At 55.7% G+C, this 18,516-nt stretch overlaps 1 protein-coding gene across 1 annotated transcript in view; it reads right to left on the reverse strand.

Moving 5' to 3' along the window:
* The window catches only part of ENPP7 (ectonucleotide pyrophosphatase/phosphodiesterase 7), a 43,763-nt gene extending 30,782 nt beyond the window's left edge, over nt 1–12,981 (reverse strand). The window contains exons 1-4 of the mRNA XM_067714236.1: nt 12,729–12,981; nt 11,298–11,443; nt 9,489–10,115; nt 8,554–8,821 (exon numbers count right to left, since the gene is read on the reverse strand). Coding sequence (XP_067570337.1) covers nt 8,554–8,821; nt 9,489–10,115; nt 11,298–11,443; nt 12,729–12,981 — 1,294 coding nt within the window. The remainder of the gene's footprint in view (nt 1–8,553; nt 8,822–9,488; nt 10,116–11,297; nt 11,444–12,728) is intronic.
* Nucleotides 12,982–18,516: the final 5,535 nt, after the last annotated feature.

Raw genomic sequence — 18,516 nt, forward strand, 5'->3', positions numbered from 1 at the left:
CAACCTCTGGAGGTGCGATGGGGTTAGGAGGCGGCATCCCTGCGATGGTGGTGGTTGGGTCCCCCAGGCTCAGGCCCTGGCAAGCTCTCCCTGGAAGCGCGCCCCCGGGCGGTCCGACCGGGACACCCTCGGGCTGGCCCGCTGGGCTTTGGTCGCTAGGAGACGCGGGGTCAGGGCGCTTCCGGGCGGGATGAGGAGTGGGGGGTCCGGGGCCACCGCGCTGACCGTCCAGCCTGGGGGTGCGCGGCCCTCGGTGCTGCCCCGTCCCTTAAATGACCTTCAAGGTCGAGCTGCAGAGAGGGCCAGGGAATCCGCTGCCCGCTGATCACAAAAGGAACGGGCGCACCAGTTTGCTGCGCGTGCGCGGGCAAGGGTTCTACCCGGCTGCGGGCTGTGCCTTCGGAGGTAGAAGTCGGCGCAGGGCCAGCGGGGGGCGCCTGTTTAGGGCTGGTATCCTCCGGCGTCCAGGTCCCGAGTAGGGGCGTGTGTGTGTGTGTGTGTGTGTGTGTGTGTGTGTGTGTGTATCTGTATGTGTTGTACGTGTTTTTATGCTGTGTGTGGCTGGGTGTGGAGCGAGGTGGTGTAGAGCGTGGGGTGCATGCAGTGTGCGCAACACGTGTGGAGTGTGCGTGCATGTGGCGTGTGTTTTGTGTGTATGTGGTGTGTGTGGGGTGGGATGTGGTACGTGCCGAGTGCGGGTGAGATGAGTGCGCGGCGTGTGCGGTTCGCGTGTGAAAGTGTACAGCGTACGTATGCGGCGCGTGAGGTTCGCGTCCCGTCCTGCTTGAGTCCCCAGCTCAAGCGGGCTCAGCGGTCCTCTGCCTGCGGAGGTGAACCTCCGGCTCGGGCTGCAGGGAGTGCGGCGGGTAACCATGGCAACAGATGGTCCCGTGGCGGGGGTGGGGAGGCGTCGGATGAGGCGCCCACGTTGGAGTCTGGACGCGCTGCCCTCCTTGGTGACCCTGCTTGCCTGGGGGACCCGGCGACCTGAGTCGGGAGCTCTGCAGGCCTGGGGCGGGGGCCGAAGGATTCTTGCCGTCTCGCCTCCCAGCGACTCCGGTGCGCAAAGCGCTTGCTTCTGTGAGGTGTGAAGGCGCAGCAAGGCTTCGGCGCTTCGGTTCCAGCTCGGGGGAGAGGAACCCGCGCGTTCTGAAGGTCGCCGGAACGCGTCGCAAGCAGTGGTCGGGTTTTAAGACTCGCAGGTGCTCCTGTTGAGTCCCAGGACAAATGAAAAGACTGGGAAGGGCTGAAGGGAGGCTTCTCTTCAGTGGAGAGGGGAGCAGCTCGCTGGGTTCCGGAAAGCACAGACTTCTTTGCCAGCAAGTAGAGCCTTCTCGGGAAGAGGCTGGCCAAGCCTACCAGGATTGAACTTGGATATACCTGTGCTCCCCTCCCACCTTTGTCCAGAGCAAACTGGTGGGTGACGCCACCTTCTTATCCTGTTTAACACGAGGAGGTTGGTCTAGGCCATTTTTCTTCCTCCCTCCCTCCCTCCTTCCCTTCTTTCCTTCCTTCCTTCCTTCCCTCCTTTCTCTTTCTCTCTCTCTCTCCCTCCCTCCCTTTCTTTCTTTCTTTCCTTCCTTCTCTTCCTTTCTCCCTCCCTCCCTCCCTCCGTCTTTCTTTTCTTTTCTTTCATTCATAACCTTTATCCAGTGCAAAGATTCTCACATGTGGTGCCAGGGGCAGCAGCATCAGAATCACCTGGGAACTAGTGAGAAATGTAAATTCTCAGGCCCACTTCCGGACCTATCAATTTGAGAACCACTGATCCAGGGTGGCCCTTGTGCTAAGCATGGGGCTACATGATCCCTTCCCTCATGGGATCCTAAAACAAATCTAGTGTAGAAAGTTCTAGTTTTCTCTGAACGCCCGGTATTTTGCTTGGGGCTCCATCTAAAGCCAGAGGAAACATAAATACTGCTTGACCACTTCCCCAAGGCTGGTCTGAGGAGGAGTGAGCTATTTCAGAGGAGAAGGAGAAGCTGGAGGAACAGGAGGTTCTGAATTCCTCTCTACTTCAGAAGCTGCTTGAGAAAGGCTTCAAGGGCTGTTGAGGAGCCCAAGAGTGCTGCCTCCTGGTGACAGCGTGCAGAGCTGGCTCTAAAGAATAGAGCTTCTTGACAAAGGGTGCTTTCAGTGTCCCAATCATACACCCAGCCAGGCATGAACTACCCAGTCTTTACTCAGATGTTTCATCCATTACTGCCAGCAGTGGGACTGGCCAAATTCAACAAAGGCTCTGAGCTGACAGGCAGTTGTGTGTGGATGATGTGTGAGTCCCCAGTCATCTCCATTGGCTCCAGAATGCAGTGCATGGCTTTGTTTCAGCTGGGGTTTTCTCCAGACTCTTTTAGTTGGACTGATAGTAAAATGAACTTTGTGCAGCAAACTGCAACATTAGTTTTCTGTGGTGTCCTGAACTCCTCTGATAGGTAGCCGAGAAGGGTGCAGGGCATGTTTGAAATATAGTGTATTTCTGTGGAGGGGCTGGGAGGGGGAATCTTTGGACATTGGCCATAGAGAGGCCGAGTGCTGCCCTCCAGAAGTGTCCTGGGCTGGCCACACTGTGGGGGTGGGAGGGGAGGCAGGAGGATAGTGGACAACCTCCAGCAGGTGTGCTTCCGGATAACCTCCTTTATTATTTATACGTTTTGTTATGTCCACCAGTCAACATTTTTCTTTAAATCAACTCATTCTTTTTTACTTGTTACTTTTAAAAGGAAAAAATTTAAAATAACAGACTCAAATGGAAAATCAGTAGCACTCATCCAGGCTGAAGATGATCATAAAAACAAATATAATGCAAATAAAACAGGGTTGTAACATTCCACCCTTATACAGTTGCCCGCCAGAGCTCTGAGCCTGGGTCCTCTCTCTATGCTACAGAAGGAAGTGTTTTAAGATTTAGTATCACCAACCAGAAGCTTTCTGCTAGAGAAACAAGAAGGCTTGGAGATGAAAAGGGAGCCGTTGTTACTTTCTCACTACGTGATACCCTGTCTCTTCATAACTCCTAAAACATGTAGGCCTTCCGTGGGCCAGACCCTGTTCTAAGCAGCTTGTAGATATATATATTTTTTAAATAAATGTATTTATTTATTTTTGGCTGTGTTGGGTCTTCGTTGCTGTGCACGGGCTTTCTCTAGTTGCGGTGAGCGGGGGCTACTCTTTGTTTCGGTGCGCAGGCTTCTCATTGCGGTGGCTTCTCTTGTTGCGGAGCACGGACTCTAGGCACGCGGGCTTCAGTAGTTGTGGCACGTGGGCCTCAGTAGTTGTGGCTCGCGGGTTCTAGAGCACAGGCTCAGCAGTTGAGACGCACGGGCTTAGTTGTTCCGTGGCATGTGGGATCTTCCCGGACCAGGGCTTGAACCCGTGTCCCCTGCATTGGCAGGAAGATTCTTAACCACTGCGCCACCAGGAAGCCCAGTTTGCAGATATTAACTCAGTCATCAGGCCCACCCCATGAGACAGGTACTGCTATTGGTCCTGATTTTACAGGTGAGGAAACTGAGGCCCGGATGTGAGAACTTGCCCAGGGCTGCAGAGTGTTGAGTTAGTGAGTGTTGGAGTTCGGGAGCTGGTTTGAACCCGCCATGCTGCTCAGGGCAGTGCCCCTACCCCTGGTCCACCCCCAGCTGCACAGATGGGAAACAGCCCACAGCTCACTGCCCGCCTTAGCTCCTGTGTTCCCGATAAAGGAAGCTTATTCAGTAAGTCAGTCAACTGCCTGGAATTTCTTTTTGGGTGCTCTGGTGACGCCAGACATCTGTACTAGCAGGATACTTAATGTGGGACAGACCAGATTATTTTTCTCTCTTTTCTCTCTCTCTTTCTCTTTTCTGTTTGAAAGAGCCAATCAAGAGTAATTCTCAGAGTATCTGTTGGCCCGTCCCTGGAAAGTAGGGTAGGCTGACCATGATAATCGTGGGCTCTCAGTTAAAGGTTGGGTGTCTCTTGGAAACCCGGGGGTCGTGGTTGTTATGCCGGCCCCTGTGAACTCTCACTGCTCCGTGGACGTGGATGTATAGGGATAACCCCCCGGTCTCCTCCAGCCTGATTTGGGCCTGTCCAGAGTCAGAAGGTGGTACGGGCAGGCAGGAGGGTCTGGGTATCCTGGTATGGCTGCAGGCAGTGGGGGCGGGGTAGTCCTTCCAGGACAACTATGGGATGCAGGGCCAGGGAGCCGCAAGGCCTTTCCGGTCAGGCAGGACTCCAGCTCTAGGCTGGTGGTTAGGCAGCTATGGAGGGCAGGTTGGGATGGATGGATCGTGCAGATGGAGGTGAAGCTGAAGCTGCAGGTAGAAGTGAGAGGCCCGGGGAAGGGAGAGGGGGATTCATAGGTGAGGAACAGGCAGATCCTGACAAAGCTGTCCTTCAAACAGTGCGTCTCCCATCGGTACAGCTGGATTTATTTGTTTAGGAGCTGAATTTGGGACTTCTCTGGTGGCGCAGTGGTTAAGAATCTGCCTGCCAATGCATAGGACATGGGTTCGAAAGCTGGTCCGGGAACATCCCACATGCCGTGGAGCAACTAAGCCCGTGCACCACAACTACTGAGCCTGCGCTCTGGAGTCCGCGAGCCACAACTACTGAGCCCGCGTGCCACAACTACTGAGCCCGCACACCTACAGCCCGTGCTCCACAGCAAAAGAAGCCACCTCAATAAGAAGCCTGTGCACCGCAACAAAGAGTAGCCCCCGTTTGCCACAACTAGAGAAAGCCCGCAAGCAGCAACGAAGACCTAACGCAGCCAAAAATAAATAAATAAATTTTTTAAAAAGAAAAAGAAAAAGAGCTGAATTTGACAAGTCCAGTACCTCCCACAGTAGGGATTTAATCATTCCCATGGCTACCATCTATGAAGCATCTGCCCCGGTGCTTCATCCTGGGGTAATCTCAGGGAGGCAGGCACCTCCTTATCATCCCATTCTTTTCAGATGAGGAAACTGAGGTTGGAGGAGGTAAATGACCCCCCTAAGGCCACAGCCTGTGGGTGGGGACAGACTGGAGCAGGAGTTGGTCTGACTCCAAAGTCTACGCTCTTGAAAGTAGTTGTGAACGCACAGTCCTTGAAGTGGCTCAGTACTGACAGTGTCCAAGGCACTAGGTGGTGGACAGTGTCTTCCCTGCTCCTGGCCTGGTCACCCAGGTCCTCTCTCTGGACCCAGTCAATGCTCACCCTCTCTTGAAACTTCTCCAGGGACATGTCTTATGTCTAGACTTATCCCACCTTTCTCCCCGCCCCAGTGGCATTCTACCATTTGCAGTGTTTTCTTTTTTGCTGAACAATGTGGCATAGAGATTCTGGTTCCCTGTCAGTTCTCATCCCCCCTTTCCTTTTTTTTTTTTTTTTTTTTTTTTTTTGCGGTACGCGGGCCTCTCACTATCGTGGTCTCTCCCGTTGCGGAGCACAGGCTCCGGATGCGCAGGCTCAGTGGCCATGGCTCACGCGCCTAGCCGCTCCGCGGCATGTGGGATCTTCCCGGACCAGGGCACGAACCCGTGTCCCCTGCATCATCGGCAGGTGGACTCTCAACCACTGCGCCACCAGGGAAGCCCCCCCCACTTTCCTTTTTAACGGGGATCCCACCCTTTACCACCTCTTGCTGGCTGTACCTCTAGGGCCCATCCCCAACAAGAATGAGTGGGTTCCCCTGTGTTTGTCAGCCTCCTAAGGAATTAGGAGTTTATTATACACTGGATCCAAGTGGGGAGGCTGTAAGGAACCAGCAGGCTTTAGAACAAAAGGTCACACCCACACTGGTCACTGCGTTTTAGTAACGACCAGCCCGGTCCTTTATTCCCATCCATGCTTTCTGCCTGGCGGTACCCTCCCGGTGGCCTGGGTGCAGGACCTGGTCAGCCCAGATGGAGATGGCCCCAGGCTGGAGGCATGTGGACTTGGGACAGGGAACTCCAGGCAGAGCCTCTTCGCCGCCCATCGGAGGTGGAGGTGGAGGTCCGAGCATCTGAGGGTTTGGTCCTATAGCTCGACCACCATCAGGCCTGCGGCGCCTTCCCGAGCAGGCTCCCGACACCCCCCCCCGTGGCCACAGATAGTGGCACCTCCACGGGACAGTTCTGCGGTGGGAGGAAGTGGGGAGGCAGAAGAGGGCGGTGAGAAGGAGAGGGAGGGGGAGGGAAGGAGTGGGGGCGTCCTGCGAGTCTGGGAGCCGTGGACCGGTGAGTGGACCTGTGCCTCCGGAGGTCTAACCTGGGCAGGTCGTAGTGCCGGCACCATCATGGCCAAGCATGGGCTGGGGCTGTTGGGACAGGGAGGCATGGCCCCAGGTCTACTGAGGAGACAGGCCCATCCGTGTCCAGTAGGCCGTCAGAGCAGGCTCAGGCCCTGTGGCCAGCTTCTGCAGGCTTCCTAGAAGAGGCGGACCTGGAAGAACAGGTGTGTGTTGGGTTGGGAAGAAGGGATGCGGCAGGGGAAAGGCGGGTCTGGTGGAGGAGATGAAGCAGACGTGCCCGGAGGGAGGGATAGAGGGAATTCGCTGGCCAGGGTGGAGCACAGAGGCACCCATGGTGGGCGGAGTCTGAGGAGGGCCCCTGTGGGAATTCCTGACCCTCAGCTGGACCTGGGAGGGCACAGGGTGGGTGAAGGTGGGGCATGCGGGTACAGAATGACTCTAGCCTGCTCACTTCTCCGTAAGTGGCTCCGTCCTTCATTGGGCAGCTCAGGCCCCGATCCTCAGACTCATCCTTCACCTCTCCATTTTCTTCACCCTCCATCTCCCACCATCTATCCGTAAACCTTGGAGGTCAGGTATACCCTTAAAGGTATCTTGAATCTGTCCGTTTTGCCCCATCTCCACCCTGCCACTGAGATGTCCTGCTTGGACCCCTGAGTGACCCCCTCACTGGCCGCACCTGCTCTTGTTTCTGTGCTCCTGCCCGGCAGTTAATGTGCCACCTGATCACTCGTGTCAGACCACGGCACATCCCTGCGTGACCTCAGCTGGGGGCTCCCCCAGGGCCTTCCCATGGAAGCCCATCGCGTACCCATGCTTGTATACCAGCCTCTGAGCACACTGGCTTCCTTTCTTTCCCAGAAGCACAGGAGCCAGTCCCACCTCAGGGCCTCTCTCTTGCTCTGCCCTGCCTGGAATCTCGTCCCCTGGGGCTTGGTGCGGCCATTTGGTCCTCATCATTCAGGCCTCATCCCACATCCCCTCCACCCCGCAGAGGCTCTTCCAGGCGAGGCCAGGTGACCTAAACAGCAGTCCCCTCTCCCCCACCCTCTCTATGGCCTGCTCTGTGCCATTATTGGGTATGTATTTGTTCTCTTCGTATTATCTGCCCTCCCTGGCCCCTAAATTACAAACTCCAGGGTTCACTGTGTGTCCCCAGAGCCCAGGCCAGAGCCTAACACCAAGCGGGCTCCCGCTGCATAGTTTTAGAAAGAACGAGTGACCTGCTTCTGCTTTGGCCAGGGGCTGTCACCCAGCAGCTAGCTGAGTCCTCCGAGCTTGCTTCCCGCATATTCCAGGAACACTGCCCTGCAGTTCTCCTCCCAAACCTGACCCACCGTGGCTTCCCTTGTTCCCAGGGAGAACAGAGACATTGCAGGCAGGAGGGAAGGGGCCGGGGAAGTTCTGTCTGGGCTGTCTGCTTTAGAAAGAATTGCTCCGAGTCTAGAGCAGAGAGGCTGGCAGGGGCTGCCTGGGCGCCCGAGGACTGACAGGGCGGGGGTGTCAGCTGAAGTTGCAGGGAGCATGGTTCCACCCTCCCCTCTACCTCCTGGGCCTCTGACCTTGAGCAGTGGGTATTATGCGACCTTGACCAGGAGAACTGCAGCCACCAGCAGTCCTGTCACCAAGGGGGGCCAGCTTCTTGGCAGGAGGGCAGACCCTAAGGAAAGTCGGAGGAGCCAGTAAATGAGGGAAATGGGAGCATGTCCCTCACCCCGACTGCTTAATGGCGGGCGAGATGCCACCAGGCTGCCCCCACAAGTGCCCTGGTTTCATCACCGGCCCCACCCGCCCCCTGGCCTTGTTCTCCTGCCCCAGCTGCACTGGCTTCCTGGCTCATTTCAATGTGACCCCTCACAGCCCCTGCTCGGCGGGGCCTGCCCACCTCCAGCCAGGCACCCACGGGGGCTGCCACCTTGCCAGCTCCCAGGTGACCTTTGCCCCTGAGATGGGTCAGGGTTGCGGTGAGGGTATGTGTGTGGGAGGCTGGCAGAGGAAGACTTTAGGAAGAAAGGAGCCCTCATGTGGCCATGGAACCTGGAGGTGGACTTCACCTGGAAGGCCTGTCTTGTGGGCAAACTGCCGGCTCCTCTGGCCCTCAGCCTCCCCGCCTTAAACAAGGCTGCTTACATCCACCTGCTCTCCTGTCTGCGCGGCCAAGATGCACAAAGTGCACTGTAGTATGTCAGGGCTCGTGGGAATGTCAGGGACTCGAGATGTTCCCAGGAGCCAGGGACAGGGAAAGAGAAGATGACACCTAGTGGCAGGCTGGGCACCCTGGTCAGAGCTGTGCACGCACACATCACCTGCAACTGCCTGGAGGTGCAATGGGTGCAGGTGGAGGGCAGGGGTGCACCTGAGGGGGTCGTGGGCAGCCGGGTGCTGAGGGCCCCGTCGCCGGCCTCGGCGCTGAGTGTGGGCAGCAGGGTGCTGAGGGCCCCGTCATTGGCCTCGGGCACGATGCCCAGCAGTTTGCACATGAGCTCGTACACGTGGATGCTCTCAAAGGGCTCCACCTCCAGGCCCCTCTTGAAGCTGGGGCCCACGGCCCGGAAGATGGTCTTCATGTCCATGACACTGTTGTCGAAGCCGTGCTCCCCTTTGTTGAACTGCACGTTCACTCTCTGCGGGAAGGGAGGACCCCGAGTGAGTTCTTGCTGGCCCTCGCAGCCCACCCCACCCTCTCCACCAGCACCCTCTGCATGGCCCTGCATTGGCAGAGGACCCCCGGAAGGAGTTCAAAGCGGGGGTGTGGGTGGGAAGGATTCTGAGCCTCAGTCTCTCTGAATTCTCAGCCCCCAAAGATCAGTGGCCTAAAGAGGGAGGCTTAGCGAAGACCCGGTGACATGAATGGAGACCGCCCAGTAAGTGGGGTGGAGCTTCAGCCCAAGGATGCTTGCTGGGCTCCTTTCCATTGCTGGGCGCCTCAAACCTCAGTACTTCGTCTCCCAGATTTCCTGCCCTGCTCTGCGTCTTGCTTCCCACTCAGCCTCCCTGGGCTCTTTGCTCTCACCTCTTCCGTGTCACTTTTACAGCTAATCTTCCTGCACTTTACCCTATACACAAGTGCACACACAAACACATATATGCGTGCACACATATGCACACACGTACACACAGGTATGCAATGCACGTACACCGCCCCCCGACTCCTGTTACACAGTGCAGGTGTGTCCCTTTGGTGGCTGACACTCCTCAAATTAGGGTCTGGCTAGAAACAGAGGGTGCTTTTTACAGAACTGGAAAGAGACCCAGCAGCCCAGGGAAGCACCTGCACCCCCAGGAACTCACCCCATGGATGACGTAGCCAGGGTCACTGTACATAAGCAGGGGGGTGACCCTGGGGTGGCTGGCGTAGTGGAAGGACTTGGGGAAGAGCTCCTTCTTGTAGACGTGGAGTCTGGGGTGGGCGTCCTTGAGGACCTTGTATACCTTCTCCAGCTTTCCCTCCTTGGGGAGCAGCATCCCGTTTGGTCCGTAGTCTAGGAGCTCGAACTCAATGTCCTTGAAGGTGAAGTTGGCGATCTTGTGGAACTCCACCAGGTCACTGGCCTTCTTGTTGACGGTGCTCATGCCATGGTCGGACACGATGATCAGGTTGAGGCTGCCCTCCAGGCTGCTGTTCCTGATGCTGTCCCGGAGGTAGCCCACGGTCCTGTCCACCTGCCTTACCATATCCTTCCTCTGCTGGGACTCGGGGCCATACTTGTGGCCCGTGGAGTCTGGCTCCCCAAAGTAGAGGGTGACCAGGTCCAGGCCCTCGTCTGTGAACCACTTCATCACAGTGTCGATGTTGGCTCTCCATTCCTTCTCGTCCTTGTAGTTGTGCAGGATGCCTTCCTTTCGGCTCAGCGTCACGGCCTCGCCTTGATAGGTGACATTCCCGCCCGGGTAGAAGAAGGAGCCGGTCTTTAGGCCCTGCCGGGGAAGGCTGTGTCAGTGCCACGGGCCTCCTGCCACTTGTCCCCTGCCTGTCATGAGCTGCTGACGCTTCTGCCCTCACCGCCTGCCCTTGCTCTGCCCACTCACCCATCCCTGCTCCTTACTGCAGGCACGGGACTTTGTATTTTCTGAAAGGCCTTTCATAGCTCTTATGTTATCAAGGCTGATACTGATTTTATAGAGGAGAGAGCAGGTGCCTAGTGGACTCAGCACTAATGAGATAGTAGGTATAAAAGTATCCCAGATATGCTGCATCCTCATCGACACTGTAGCCCTAGGTCACAGTGCTGCCCCAAGAGCCCTCCCCTTCCGGCCTGCAACCCGGCTTCTGCTTGCTGTACTCTTGTCCAGCCGTGTGTCCATCGGCCCCTCCACACACCGCCCATGACCTGCCCTTCTAGTCTTCAACCTGGCCATCCGTCTGTCTTTCCATAAACCGATTGCTGTTTTATTTACAGATCCATCTGTCCTCACAACCATCTGTCCATGCATGCCCCGTCTGCCTGGCCACTCCCTCTGGCCATTCTTCCTCGAGATGCCAAGTTCTTGGCTACACTTTCTGCAAGTCAGCCTGGTGTCTGGTAGCTCCTTCCAGAGCGAGGGGACTCAGATATGAGTGGATGCCTTGCCTATGGGTGGGGGTAACCTCTGAAGTTTATTCTGGGCTCACCTTGAAAAATTTGAGTTTGTTGCCAGGAAGCCCAGAACATTGCAAGATGCTGGGGTCCTGGGCTTTTCACTAGGATGACCCACCTCTTTAGAATTAGCTGCCCGGCCCTGAGAGGCGTGCGACAGGGGAAGAGCACAAAGCCGTTTCATTGTTACCTGCCTTTTTGTGGAGTCACATTATTTTCCCCGCGGCCCCCTTCCCACCAGTACCGAAGTCCAGGTTTCACTCCGGTTGGGAGGGTGGAACAACCCCTCTGGGTCCCAGGGCTCCAGGGAGGACTGGGCAGGCTGTGTAGCTGCTGGTGGGTCCTCATGGGCATCAGGCTCCCACCTCCCGTGGGACCCCACTCAACACCCCTCTGTGCCGGGATTGTCGGACTCCCAGGGCGGGGACTGGGCCTGCCATGGATGTCACGTGGTCATGGCCTTGTTGGCTGGGTCCCCCTCCCACCTCCCCCGTCTGTCCGAGTGGGTGTGGGTGCGGCATACCTGCCTTTGGGCTGTGATCCAGATGGGCAGGCTGCCGTTGTCCCACCACGTCTGGATGCCCAGTGTGGCGTGGTAGGGCAGCTTCACCTTGCTGGTCGTGTTGTAGAACATGTTGTGAACCACCCCGTGGTTCTCGATGTATTTGCCTGTGGGGTGGGTGGGCGCGTAGAGGAAGTGGTGGGAGGGCAGGAAACAGCCAGGGCAGCGGGGAAGCACACACCGCCATGGGAGCCGGGCTGGGCCGTCACAGCCACATGCTCTGACTCAAGAGATTCTGCTTCCACTTTGAGCAGCTTACCCTGCAGCTAAACGCGCACGAAGGCGCAAATACACACGTGCCGGGATGTTGTTTGCAGCCTCGTTGGTTTTAGCAAAAGGTTGGGAGCAACCTGGCTGGCTATCAGGAGGGAGCTAATTAAATAAATTATGGCCCAGCCGTGAAATAGAATCCCAGGCAGGCAGATAAATGAACCAAGAGGAGGCAGGTTTTACAATTTATTGTTTTCATGGGCAAAATGCCTGTTCAGAAGGTGGAAAAGCGGGGTGATGAAGAGCTCGCCTCCTTTCTCCACATCCCCATTGTGACATGTTAAGTAAGGAGGTGACATGCAAAAGGGAGCACCAGGTGCCTCCGTTTGTGTGTGGAAGGGTCTATGGTCATGGGAATGCTGGTGTGAGAATAAGCTGTCTGTACCGGATGATGTGCCCCAAAGTTGTGTCCACCCGGAGCCTACAATTGTGACCTTGTTTGGAAATAAGGTCTTTGCAGATGTAACTGGTTTTGTTAAGATGAGGGCATTCTGCATCAGGGTGGGTCCTAAATCCAATGACAGGTGTCCTTATAAGAAGAGGAGAGATACACAGAGGGGAGATGGCCATGTGACAAGGGGGCAGGGGTTGGAGAGCTGTGGCCACAAGTTGAGGAACGCCTGGGCCACCACAAGCTGGGAGAGGCAGGAAGGATCCTTCCTTACAGCCTCCGGAGGGAGTGTGCCTCTGTGACACCTGGATTTTAGGCTTTTAGCCTAAACAGAGCAATAGTGGGTTCGAGGGTGGCTGAGAGGGGTGAGCGGTGGAAAAAGCAGGAGCCTCAGGCTCATTTCTCCTGCCTTTCTGAGTCCTGGCCACCCTCACCTCTACCAGAAGCCCTCCCAGGTTGCCACCCTGGCTGTGATCACTGTTTAAACTGAGACGCCCAGGTGTTTTTATCTGCCTTCTATCCGTTGCCACCAACGGTAAGGGTTGCTGACCACCCCGTTGGCCGTGTCATGTCTGCCCAGTGACAGTGTTCCCTCCTTGGTCTTTCCTTGGTCTCTGGCACCACGAGCCCCATGGGTCAGGGCTCCATGCATGTGCTCAGTTCCCTTTGTTGGTTCCCTGGTTTCTCAGCTCTCCCTCCACCCCCAAGCCCCACCTGAGGCCAACACTCACCGGTGACCAAAGTGAAGTGGCAGGGGCTGGTCATGGTGACAAAGGCCGGAGTCACGTAGCGAGCCTTCACCCCATCGAGAGCCATGGCGTCCAGGTTGGGGGTGTGCACGTCCTGGTCATAGTTCCAGCGGAAACCATCGAAGCTCACCAGGAGTAGCTTGTTCCGGGACCCCTGCCGCTGGATGGGCGCCCCTGATGCTGGAACCAGGAGGGTGGCCAGAGCCACGGCGAGGAGGACAGCCGGGCTTCGCATGATGCGTTCTCCAGACATGCAAGAACGCAGGCAGGTGCCTTCTGAGGAGCAGAGCAAAGTCCCAGGGTCACTGGGCAAGTCTTATCCTGTGCAACTGAAATGAGACTGTGCACGTACCTGTGCCTTAGAGAGTGGTCCCTGACCGCGTGTCCTTGCCTGGCCCTCTTGCGCATCTGCCTTTATTGCCAGCGGATCTCTCTGGGCTCCATGCCCTGCCCACTTCGTGAATAAGTGTCTTTACAGGAAGCATGGGGACCATTCCTGAAGGCTTGGAGAGCAGAACGGGCCTACTCCATTGGGAAAGCCTGTATCCCCGCCCCAGCTCTCATAGTAACTCTCTGTCCCTGTGCCCTGCTTACTGTGCTCCCAGAGCACCTGGATGGGAGCCCCTCCTCCAGACCATACTTTGGGGAGGCCTTTGGGGTACGTGGGTCTCAGGCCTGCCTGGGCCAGGGCTGTGGGGTGGGCTGGCCGGGGTCCAGGGTCCAGGAGGATGACCTTGTCCACAGGGAGCCCCAGCTTGGGAGAGTGCCTCTTCCCCTCCCTGCCTGTGTTAAGGGGGCTCCTGGGATGCGGTGGGCAGAGATCCAACCTGATGGCCCAGATTAGCACCTGCTGTGCCCTCCTTCTCGGGCCCCAGGGAGCCTCAGAGGGGTGCACAGGCGTGGGCAGTCTCATCGTTGGAGTGCATCAACAAGGTGGTCAGAAGGGGGGCCTCCCTTTTTACCTTGTGCTCATGGGGAGGGTGGTGAGGGAGAGGGAACCCTGAGTTCATTGTGCAGTTTTCTCTCTGTCTCTGTCTCTGCCTCTCTCACTACCTATGAAGCAGATTCTGTGAGCCAGGCCCCGTTCTAAGTCCTGGGGACACAGCAGTGAACGAGATAAACGGTGTTCTTGGCTTCTTTCATCACGGTTGGGGACACACAAAGTGAATAAACAAGTAAAACAGTGAAATAGAGTCAACAGAAAGAAGTAAAGCTGGAGATGAGGTGGAACATCTGTCTGGGGGGTGTGGGAGGGAGCAGCACCAGATTGGTGGTCGGCCAGGGCCCGGTGGCTGGGAGATGAGATGGAGCATCTGTCTGCGGTGTGTGGGACAGGGCAGCACCAGATTGGTGGTCGGCCAGGGCCTGGTGGCTGGGAAATGAGATGGAGCATCTGTCTGGGGGGTGTGGGAGGGGGCAGCACCAGATCGGTGGTCGGCCAGGGCCTGGTGAGAGGATGATTGTGAGGGAGTGATTCCAGGGATCGCCAGCCAGGGGAGTGGGTTGGGGCAGGTGGGAGAGCGGCGGGGCAGGTGGGAGAGCGGCAGGGCAGGTCCTGGGGCGTGTGGCTGTTGTACGGAGCCTGGCATTCTTGTGCAGTGCAGGGAGGATGCCATGGGATTTTTTTTTTTAAATAAATAAATTTATTATTTTTGGCTGCATTGGGTCTTTGTTGCTGCCCACGGGCTTTCTCTAGTTGTGGCAAGCAGTGGCTACTCTTGGTTGCGGTACGCGGGCTTCTCATTGCGGTGGCTTCTCTTGTTGTAGAGCACGGGCTCTAGGTGCGCAGGCTTCAGTAGTTGTGGCACACGGGCTCAGTAGTTGTGGCACACGGCCTCAGTAGTTGTGGCGCAGGGCTTAGTTGCTCTGTGGCATGTGGAATCTTCCCAGATCAGGGCTTGAAACTGTGTCCGCTGCATTGGCAGGCGGATTCTTAAGCACTGCGCCACGAGGGAAGCCCCCATGGGATGGTGTTTTAAACACGGGAGTGACATAAACTGATTTAACATTAAAAAAAGAAAGAACACACAGGCTGCTCCATTTGCAGGACGGTCAGCATGACAATGGAAGGGAGGTTGGGTGCTCCACAGGGAGGGGACTGCTGGTGTCTAAACCAGGGTGGTGGCAGTGTGAGTGACAGATGCAGAGGGAGTTTGGAGGTTTTCCTGGAGGGATTTGCTTCTAGATTGCATGTTGGGCGGGACAGAAAGGGAGCAATCAAGGGAGACGTTCGGGTTTCCCGCCTGGGCAGCCAGGGTGATCGTGTCTTGCGTGTATCCCATTGGGCGATCAGAGGTCAGAGGGCAGGTCGAGGGCAGAACATTCTATTTTGGCCACATCCAGTTGGAGGTGCCCATGAGAAATTTGACGGGAGGTGTCGAGTCCTTGGTATGTCCTGGTTTAAATTGTCTTCCGCTGCTGACCTGCTGAGGGCGGTCCTACCTAGGACTCTGCTTGGCTGGCCAGAGGGATTCTCATCAGGCGATCCCCAGCGTCACAGAGCCGTCAGCAGCCTCCTCTGGGGTGAGGCGGTGGGGACCCCGGGGTGCAGATTCTTGGGCCCTTCCCCCCATCTGCAGAGCCATACCCTGGGGGGAATCCACGCACGGTGCCACCCCTCATGATTCTCTCGGATGCTGGAGTCTGAGAGCTGGAGATGGTCCCCCGCATGGACTCGTACAACCAGGGCATGTGGGGGCTGCTGTGGGCCGGTGTCACGCAGAGCTGGGGTGCAGGAGGACCAGAGGGCAGGCCTTCCCTCACTGAGATCATGGCCCGGAGCTCCGGCCGGTGGACCAGGTACCTGTGTGAGTAGCCACCGAATGTGGGGCAGCACGGTGGAAGTGTGGGTGCCTTAGGAGAGAGCAGCGGGGACCACATTCACACTAGTGCTGGGAGTGGGGACCTGAAGCCTACTCTGAGGATCCAGACCTACAGGATGGATTTAGCAGGGAGAAGAGTGGGCAGGAAAGCCTTCCAGGTAAGGACAGACAATGAGGGTGATGAGGTGGAGGAAGGGAGTGATCAGGCTTGAGGCTGGGAGGCAGGTCTGGGGGAATCTGGATTTTATGTTAGTTGTCTTCTAATATCAGTTCTTATATCTTCTAATATCTATTCTCCCTTTCTTCCATAATAAAATGTCTGCCAAGAAAAAAAAGACTACATTTCCCAACATGCACTGCAGTGTGGTTTGGCCATGTGAGCATGTCCTGGCCAATGGGTCAAAAGAAAAATGTCATGTGACAGCCTCCAGTCTCCTCCCAGCGCCAGCTTTGCCCTTCTTTTTTGATTCTTTCTCCCTCTGGTGCTTCAAGCTCAGAGGCTGTCCCGAGGACTGACGATGATGAGGGGCTCCCCGGGGGAGGGTACACAGAAGGAGCCTGGTCCCCCAAGGCGTCCTGGGCAGTGTGGCCGAGCCAGCCTCGAATGGCTCAGCCCCTGGGGCACCCTCGAAGGGAGAGTTACACAAGCTCTGTCTTTGCTTCCGTTGCCGTTATTTGGGTTTTCTGTCACTCTCAGCAGGACCTATCTTAACCTAATCCAATAGGATAATGGCTCTGGGAGGCCCTGCTGGGTTTAAGCAGGGTGTGTGTGACATAATATGCTGGCTGCTGTGTGGGGGGTCGGGAGCATGCTGTGTGTGAGTGAGGGGCTGATGCAGTGGTCCAGGGGCAAAGCTGGGGCTAGGGGCAGAGGGGCACAGACCTGGGGTATGTTGGTGGCGGGTGGTTGTGGGGTGTGGTGAGGGAGGAGTCGCTGTTCTGCTCTCACTCTGCACATCCTTCTGCTGGTCCTCATCGGGGATATGGGAGTTCCCTGGCCCCCTCACCCTGTCCTGCTGGCCTGGCTCTGCCCTGCAGGTGGCATGAAAGGTCTGCTTCTGGCTCTCAGCCAGACTTGGGGGAGCTCCCCTCCTTTTTTTGGCTCTGTTCCTCGCTCACCTTTTGTCACAGGGAGCTGCTTGGCTCACCCCCCATCAGATTCCTTTTTATTCCCTGGTCTCCTAGAGCATGTCAGCAGAAAGATTGTGCAGTTGACTGTAGCTAACAGTGACAGGGCATCTCTGCAGATCAAGCCCAGGGCTTTATCCACGATCTGATTCAAGCTTTGCAGCAGCTCTTGGAGGCAGGAGTTAGTAATACCCTCACTTTACGGGTGAGGAAACTGAAGCATCGGGAGGTTTAAGGTCACTGAGCTAGTGGAGGAACTGAGACTTGCGCCCAGGTGTTCTGGCCACAGAACCCCCCTTGGAACCACTTCTAGATCCCATTGACTTACCAGCCACTTGGGATCTTCTTGTCCAGCTTTGGGGGCTGTTGATTTTTTTCTTTAAAGAATAGTGCAGCTGTGAATATCTTGGTATCACTGACTTTTTTCTTTTCTTTCCCAGTCACATTATTTCCTTGGGGTACAGTCCCTAGCGAGGGGTTATTGGACAAAGGATGTAAAGGCTACTTGGTTCTTACAATCAGATTGCCATCAGGAACGGGTGAAGTGGATAGTTGCTGATACCTCCTCTGCCCCACTATTTTCATTGGGTTTTATTTTTTATTCCTTTTGGGTAGCTTGGTAGGTGTGTAATGACGTCTTAACGTATTAAGCCAGAGAGGCCAGGAGAGTTTCATGTCACGATTTCTTATCTCTAGCTACCTGCATGCAGATGCTTCATCATCTTTGACTGTTGATTGAGTGGTCAAAGCGGTCATCGAATCTTAGGGCTTTATTAGTTCTTTGTGTAATTTGCGGCATATATTTTTGGGAAGATATACTTCTGAAATCTATTTTCCTGTCATTTAAGTTTGTCACCTGTAACTTTCCCCACCCTCTTGCATGGTGGTCATTCTTCAGGTAGACTCAAAGCTCCCTGCAGGCAGGGCCTGCTGTATTGTTGTTTGTTATGTCCCCAGAGCCTGGCATGATGCCAGCCCAGAGTAGGTGCTCAACGCATATTTATTGAATATGAATAAACGCATTTAGAGGGAAAATGTGTGCAAGTATCTACCATACTTTCTGGTTAGGCAAAACATTTAAAAAAATAAACTTATTTTGCAATAATTTTAGGTTTATGGAAGAATTGCAGAGATAGTAGAGAGTTCCCATACACCCCATGCCCAGTTCCCCCTATTATTAACATCTTACATTATGTGGTATTTTTGCACAGTTTATTAACCAGTATTGATAAGTCTTTTTTTTTTTTTTTTGCGGTATGCAGACCTCTCACCATTGTGGCCTCTCCTGTTGCGGAGCACAGGCTCCAGACGCGCAGGCTCAGCGGCCGTGGCTCACGGGCCCAGCCGCTCTGCGGCATGTGGGATCTTCCCGGACTGGGGCACGAACCCATGTCCCCTGCATCGGCAGGCGGATTCTCAACCACTGCGCCACCAGGGAAGCCCGATAAGTCGTTTTAAACTCGAGTTCCTATTCTGTTCAGATTTCCTCAGTGCCTGCCCCAGTGTCCTTTCTCTGTCCCAGGATCCCCCATTACACTGAGCTGTCACATCTCCTTACGGTCCTCTTGGATGTCTCAGTTTCTCATACTTTCCTTGTTTTTCATGACATTGACAGATTTTAAGGCGTGCTGGTCAGGGCTTTTGTAGAAAGTCACTCAGCTGGGGTGATATGATGTTCTCCTCTTGATTAGACTGGGGTTATGGCTTCTTGGGAGGAAGAGCACAGAGATAAAGCATCTTCTCATTATGTCCTGTCAAGGGTACATACTGTCCACGTGACTCATCACTGTGGATGTTGACCTTGACCATCTGGCCAGCAG

Source organism: Pseudorca crassidens, chromosome 19 (assembly GCF_039906515.1).
Source record: "Pseudorca crassidens isolate mPseCra1 chromosome 19, mPseCra1.hap1, whole genome shotgun sequence".
NCBI classification, from domain to species: domain Eukaryota; kingdom Metazoa; phylum Chordata; class Mammalia; order Artiodactyla; family Delphinidae; genus Pseudorca; species Pseudorca crassidens.